At 44.2% G+C, this 7,151-nt stretch overlaps 1 protein-coding gene across 2 annotated transcripts in view; it reads left to right on the plus strand.

Moving 5' to 3' along the window:
* The first annotated feature begins 6,265 nt into the window (after window positions 1–6,265).
* FAM189A2 (family with sequence similarity 189 member A2) overlaps window positions 6,266–7,151 on the plus strand; it is a 65,256-nt gene continuing 64,370 nt past the window's right edge. Inside the window, exon 1 of one of the 2 annotated variants that reach the window (XM_023213413.2) lies at window positions 6,266–6,318. Coding sequence is in view for 1 of the 2 variants with exons in the window: in XM_031934088.1 (XP_031789948.1) it covers window positions 7,013–7,149 (137 nt within the window). In the remaining variant the exon portion in view is untranslated. Of the gene's footprint in view, window positions 6,319–6,485; window positions 7,150–7,151 lie in introns of those variants that run through there. The other variant, XM_031934088.1, reaches the window with a different exon arrangement.

Genomic DNA, 7,151 nt, shown 5'->3' on the forward strand with positions numbered 1-7,151 from the left:
TCTAGGTTTGACAGTGACTGTGAGAGCCCAGAAGGCACCATGCTGCCCAGATTGGAATAAAGCTGTGTCCCCTACATATATGACATTGACTCAGAACCTCAGCATAGTGAAATAGAAACAGCTCTGACTTGGAGATCCAGAGACCTGAAGCCCTGGTCTCTGGGGGTGCCTTGTGGGCATATCAAGGAAGACTTCTTGAGCAAAATGAGCTCAATCTGTAACCTAGGGATGAGTAGGAGTACCCTGGGGAAATGTGTGTATACGTATTGGGGACCGAGGGGTTAGGCACAGAACAATGTTCTTAACAGATGGAACAGTAAGTTTAAATGCCCCAAAGAAAAAAGGCACCTGACACAAAAGACTGATCTATGTCAGGATGCCAATTTATTAAGTGAGAACAAGATGAAAGGCTTTCTAATGCACAGAACTCACATCTGCTATCAAGGGCAGCCCATTTCTTGGGGCAGAGTGGCTGGGAAGGTGATTTCGTATCAGAAAATCACTTGGAAAGTGTATTAGTCTATTCTTGCATTGCTATAAAGAACTACCTGAGACTGGGTAATTTATAAAGAAAAGAGGTTTAATTGGCCTGTGGTTCTGCAGACTCTACAGGAAGCATGGATGTGGAGGCCTCAGGAAACTTTCAATCATGGCAGAAGGTGAAGGAGAAGCAGTTCGTCTTACACGGCTGGAGCAGGAGAAAGAGAAGGGGGAGGTGCTACATAATTGTAAACAACTAGATCTCATGAGAACACACTAATTACCATGAGAAGGGCAAGGGGGAAGACTGCCCCATGATCAAATCATCTCCCACCAGGTCCCTCCTCCGACATTGGGGATCACAATTTGACATGAGATTTGGGTGAGGACACAAGTCCAAACCATACCAGAGAGAAATCTTGTTTTTCTGCTATCCCGGGGACTGTTGAGAAAAGCAGATAGAAACTGTGGGTGCAAGAAACACAAAGGTGAATAAATTTCCCTCTGTTCCTTTCTCTTCTTTTCTGGCCTAATTAAAACAAAGCCCTGTTTGATAGAGCTGTTGCATTAGAAATAATGTACACAAAGCCTGAATACAGTAGGCAATCAAAATCAGTAGCTAGGATTAGCAGGAGGCCCAGGCTGTTCCTACAGCCTCAGCCTCACTTCCCTCAGTTCTCTTTTCCTTTCCTAGGAATAACCACTGCTGGGCCAGTTAACAGCAGTTACACCCTCTCCTCTTAGGGGGCATCCCTCCTCTCTCTCCCTGGGTGACTTTGTGACCTTCTGCAGGATAATGACCAAGATATTTTAAATTCAGCAAATTTGTACATTTCCCACAGTTAGAGTTTCTCAATCTTAAAAAAAGCCTAGCATATAGGGACAACCACAGCTCAGTCTACTTGTGCTGTGCAGAGCCCAAGCCAAGTCCCTCTTATTGTCTTTCCTCCAGCTTGACTGGCAGGATATCTTTGGGGGGCCTGAGGTCCTCTCTTTCATGAGTAGTTGCCAGGAACAAGAACACACACAGACACACACACACACACACACACACACACTGCACATATGGAGGTACTAGAAACCCCTGTCTGGAAGAGGAGTATTGGTCTCTGAGACATGGCTTTAGAGGACTGTGCATCTCAAACCTTAGGGGAGATGTTACCAGTATATCTGTATAGACCTCACCCCACTGCAGACCTTATACATCAGGGTATCTGCGACTGGAGGCTTAGACTTTGTATAGTTTCTGAAGCTTCCCTGGTGACTCTGACAAGCACCTTAGACAAAGAGCTCCTTCGTCGGGGAATGGGTGGCTCTGTTCACATTATTACAAGACCACTTCTGTCGTTAACGCACAGCTGTCTCCTAAACATCTGTTTCAGGGGGTCTGTGCTTCACATTTGATTAACTAAAAGGCCTGTTCAACAGATTTCTCCAGAACAAAGAAACAGCCTCCATTCGTGAATTACAGCTTTGACTTCTACAGAAACTTGAAACTGCAGGAAGCTCTGATATAAGGTTACCCATAGAAACACACACACTTACATCACATACTTGTAGGACACACTTTAATTTTTATATATATATGTGTGTGTGTGTGTATATATATGTGTGTGTGTGTGTGTGTGTATGTATAGCTTATCTATTCTAGTAATTGATCAGCCATGAATAATTTTTAAAGCAGCTGGCTTGAATTATCTTTTGTGGGATTTGCATAGTAAGAAGTTTTCAGTATTTAATTTGAACAATGAGAAAAATATGGCTACAGCTCGTCTAGTTGACAAATAAGTCTGTCTTGGGGCCAGAGGCATTAGGAATTCTTAACAACCAGTCTGTGCCATTATTTCAGAAAAACCTAGTGCCTGATTTGCCCAGCTCTGCTCAGGGTTTCTTTCTTTCTTTTATTCTTCCCGTCTCTCTTAATTAAAAAAAACCTCACACAGCCCTTTCTCTGCAAAGTGAAATGTTACAATTGCTCTTAACACTCATCGATTTCCTCAGGGAAAAACCTAGGACCATGGAACCTGAAGCCTAAAGTTTAGAATAGTGAGCTTCGGCTTTTGTTGGGGAATTTTGAGACTATAAATTTATTCCACCCCCAAATTTACCTGCTTTTCTTAGTCCTTGTTTTCTTGCTGGCCACTGAGAAATCATGGCGATGAGAATGACTGAATTTCAAAATCGCAGGCCTGGGGGTATCCAAATGATTGCACAGCCCAACCTCAGGCTGATGATACTCACAAACCCGTTTCTTACAGGTGAAGCTATTGAGGCCAAGAAGCTCCTGATTGGGTCAGAGGCACACAGTGGAGGAGGGGCTAGAACCCAGCAGCTGGTTTCTCCTACCATACCCTTCTCATTAGAATCCAGTAGTCTAACTCCTTCTACGCATAAAGATCACCTGGGCAGTGGAGCTCCGCTGGGGGCCAGCAAAGCCCTTCCACCAACATATTTGGCATGTCTGTTTGCTTTCAAGTCAAATTCCCTACCTTCCTCTCCCATATAGGCATTCCCATATAAAAATTCTGGAGTCTAAATAATACTATCTACTAATGTTTCTTTACATTTGTTAAAATGAAGGTTCCAGGCCTTCAGTCCAGAGTATCTGATCCCACAGGTGTGGGGGGAAGTGAATGAACTTGACATTCCCCTTTCCCGCCCTGGCATGATCCTGTGGTCTTTGGAGCACACTTCAAGAAGCTGCTCCAGCCAGCATATTAACTAAGACTTCTAGAGTCCACTATGCCTTAATTCAGAAAAGCACTTCCTTTTTCTATAAAATATAAGACCTGGAGGATCTTGCCAGGGAACAGGTTTTGAGGAAAGAGTTTCTTCAACAGCTCTCACTCCAATGTGGAACAGCCTCCTTTAATTAACTGACAGATGGAGTCTTCTGAGAAGTGTGGAATGAACTGAGGAGTTTATTTAAAGGGTCCTTGGGAGACTGAGGTGGGCGGATCACGAGGTCAGGAGTTCGAGACCAGCATGACCAACATGGCGAAACCCTGTTGCTACTAAAAATACAAAAATTAACTGAGTGTGGTGGTGTGCACTTGTAATCCCAGCTATTCAGGAGGCTGAGGCAGGAGAATTGCTTGAGCCTGGGAGGTGGAGGTTGCAGTCAGCCAAGACCACGTCACTGCACTCCAGCCTGGGCAACAAAGTGAGACTCTGTCTCAAAAAAGAAAAAAAAAAGATGTCCAAGAAACCTGGGCAAAGAAACTGAACTCCTCAGTGGAGGAGACTCCTAGTGCAAGGAGTGGAAAATGAGGGACAGGGAGGGGAAGCATTAGTGGAAGGTGTATGGAACCTGCTTGGAGTTGAGCTTTGATCTTGAGGAAAACTGGCATACGGGTTCCACCAAACAACACACTTCAGCGATTGTTTCCTTGAACTTTGGCCTACATTAATGAAGAATCTGGGGCAAATTTTTCACAGGTTCTTCCTCACTTTATTCATTTTTAAGTTTTTTGATAATAACTTTATTGAGATATCATTCACATACCCTACATACAATTCACCCATTAATGTGTACAATTCACTGGTTTTTAGTATATTCAGAATTGTACAATCATCAGTACAATCAATTTTAGAACATTTTCACCACCTTGAAAAGAACCCACATATCCTTTAGCCATCATCCCCCCACAATCTCCCCATTTCCCCAGCCCTAAGCAGCCGGTAAGCTACTTTCTGTCTCTACAAATTTCTCTATTCTAGACAATTTAGATAAATGGACTCATATAATATGTGGTCATTTGTGACTGGCTTTTTTCACTTAGCATAATGTCTAAAAATTTTTTAATTATTGTGGATATATAATAATTGTACATATTATGGGGTACATATGATATTTTGAAACTTAGTATAATGTTTTCAAGATTTCTACATGTAGCATAAATGAGCACCTCATTCCTTTTTTACTGACAAATATACTCCACTGGCTGCATATTCCTGTTTTGTTAATCCATTCATCCAGTTGATTGACATTTGGGTTGCTTCCACTTTTTGGTTGCTGTGAATAATGCTGCTATTTGTGCACTGATTTTTTGTGTGAATATGTTCATTTCTTTTGGGTATATACCTAGGAGTGGAATTAGTGGGTCAAATAACAATAAACACTATACTTGACTTCTTGAGAAATTGCCAGACTGTTTTCAAAAGTCATCACTTTTAAAAAAAATTTATTAAGACAAATGGAAATCAATGGCTCTGAATTATCCTATAAGAGCTTAGTTACATACAGGTTGCTCAGATCTAACTAAAGGCTTAAGGTAAGCAGGGTTTGGGAGATGCAAAGAATCAAGCTTGGTTTACAAAAATACCAAGCCCAAATACTTGAGATTTTTTATTGGCACAATTTTAAAGGTTGGGATAGTGTTATATGGATTTGCGTTTATAACCAGAAAAAGAAACTCAGTTTTAAATGTGGCCAATAACAACAACAACAACAACAAATGACTGTATGACAACTCTTAAATAGTAGCTTTGGAAAAGTTTTAGTTACCTTATGAGTAAAGCCTTTAAGATGATAAAATCATCTATGAATTTCAATTACTTCTGTTATCCATCTGTTTCTGCATGGGGAAAAAGGGTTTAAAAATTTTAAGAATAAAGTATTTGGAAATACTTTACAGTATTTAAGTATAAAATATACACAGAGATGCACACAAATCATAACTGTAACTCCATGAATTTTCACAAAATGAACTTACTCAAGTAATTGGTACCCACATCAAGAAAGAAATAGTCACCAGCACCCCTTGAAACCCTCTTTCCAGTCATAATCATGTCCCTCCCCAAGGACCAGAGGATATCCTGACTTCTAACAGCAACATTCTTAGACACAAATAATACATTTTTAATAGTAAGTTTCAGATGTCAAGAACTGGCCAATGAAATAGATTTGTTTAGTGGAGAGAATTTCTTAAGACTCAGTCAGACTTACTATATTGCATGGTGTAATACATGGTTAAAAATTAAATACTGTTAAGCTTGTATATAAAATAGAGTATAACCTCGGCCCAAAGAAGCTTTTCATTTAACATCAGCAGCAATTTAAGATCATATACTGTATGGCATTTTTAAAATGAATCAACAGACTTTAAACCCTTATTTTGAAAGACATCTTCCTTTTCCTCTAGAATTTGAATTTATTCATAGGAGCAGTCTGTAAAGGAAGTCCTAGGCACCATTAATGACATGTGCTTTAATAATTTAAGAAGTGTATATGTAAACTTGGGCACATTGACAGTATCTCACATTGTGGATTAAAGTGTAACGACCAATATAAATACAGCTTCCACAAACAGAGTATAAAAACTGACACACACTTTTCTTGGTTTATTGGGTGGGAGGATGTTAAATACCTTACGATAAGATAAGCTTTCTAATACTGGAACTGACTAACTGCCAAGAACACTGCTGTGGTTCTTATCAGGAAAAAAAAGTCTATTATAATCATTTTAGGCACGAAACTTTCTACGCATTAGAATTCTTCCAAGGTGAAAAGCATATTACTAAGGGAATTCATTTTGCAAAGAGGAATCACCTTTTTTTTTTCTCTAAAGATTTTTCATATATTACCAAAATAGTTTAGGATTTTATTAGGATATTTCCTCGGAAGTTTGGGGGTTCCGTGTTCTACCAGGTGATGCCTAATAGATGCCTGATACAGCTCCTGAGTCAATAAGAGGAGGATAGAGCGTAATCCTTGCCATGCGCTCCGGGCTGCCCCGGGTACTTTCTTTACGGATGCTGGATGCTTCCAAGGTAACCCAGTCCTTTCATTCCCGCTCCTACCGAGATGCCAGGAAAGCACTCTCGCGCCGATGCAGGGTAGGCAGGTCCTGCGCCCTGCGAGCGGTAACTGCGCTCGGCGTCGTCCTTCCCGAAGTCCTTGGCTTACGCCTCTTCCCATCGAGTCGCCCCAAAGCCCCTCCTCCAGCCATCCCCCTCCTTGTGGGGGCAAAAGTTTAAGGGCGGGCTCCCTTCTCATTAAAGCGCGCCGGGGCCTCTTTAGTAGCTGGACTGTAAAGGGGCCCGAGGGTCCACGGCGCTTTCCTCGCTCTTCTCTAGCCCCAACTCGGTGGGGACAGACGCTGAGACTGTCGGTGGCCGGCGCTGACGCGTCCTGGCCGTGGGGTGCCTCCCAGCTCGAGGGACTTATTTAAATATTTGGGGCAGGGCACCTTGCCAGGACCCCAGAAAGCCGGCGCAGATTTGGCGGGGACCCCGAGGCTGTGGCGCACTTGCCCCAGCGCAGCGCGAGCACGGGGTGCGCGTGGGTGAGAGTGAGGTTGCGCCTGGGGCCAGCGGGAGGCGGACCCGCCAGGCGGCAGGTGGGTGCGGCCGGCTGGAGCCAGGGCAGCGGCGGCGGCGGCAGCGGCGGCAGCAAGTGGTTGGGCCGTGCGCATTTCCTTCCCTCCCCCTCGGCCTCCGAGCCCGCCCGCGGTGCCCAGTGTGCGGCGCCTTCGGCTCCGCTCAGCGTCCCCTCCCCGCCACCGCCGGCCGCACCCTTCACGGTCCGTCCATGTCCCTGCCCGTGGTGCTCCCGGGCTCCTGCTGCCCCGTGGCTGGGCTTTCGGGTGGGCCGCAGACCGGGGGCCCGGGCGCCGCCGCCGCCGCCGCCCAGGAGCCGCCGCTGCCCCCGCTGCGGCCGCGCTGGCCCC

Source organism: Piliocolobus tephrosceles, chromosome 14 (genome assembly GCF_002776525.5).
Source record: "Piliocolobus tephrosceles isolate RC106 chromosome 14, ASM277652v3, whole genome shotgun sequence".
In the NCBI taxonomy this organism is placed as follows: Eukaryota; Metazoa; Chordata; class Mammalia; order Primates; family Cercopithecidae; genus Piliocolobus; species Piliocolobus tephrosceles.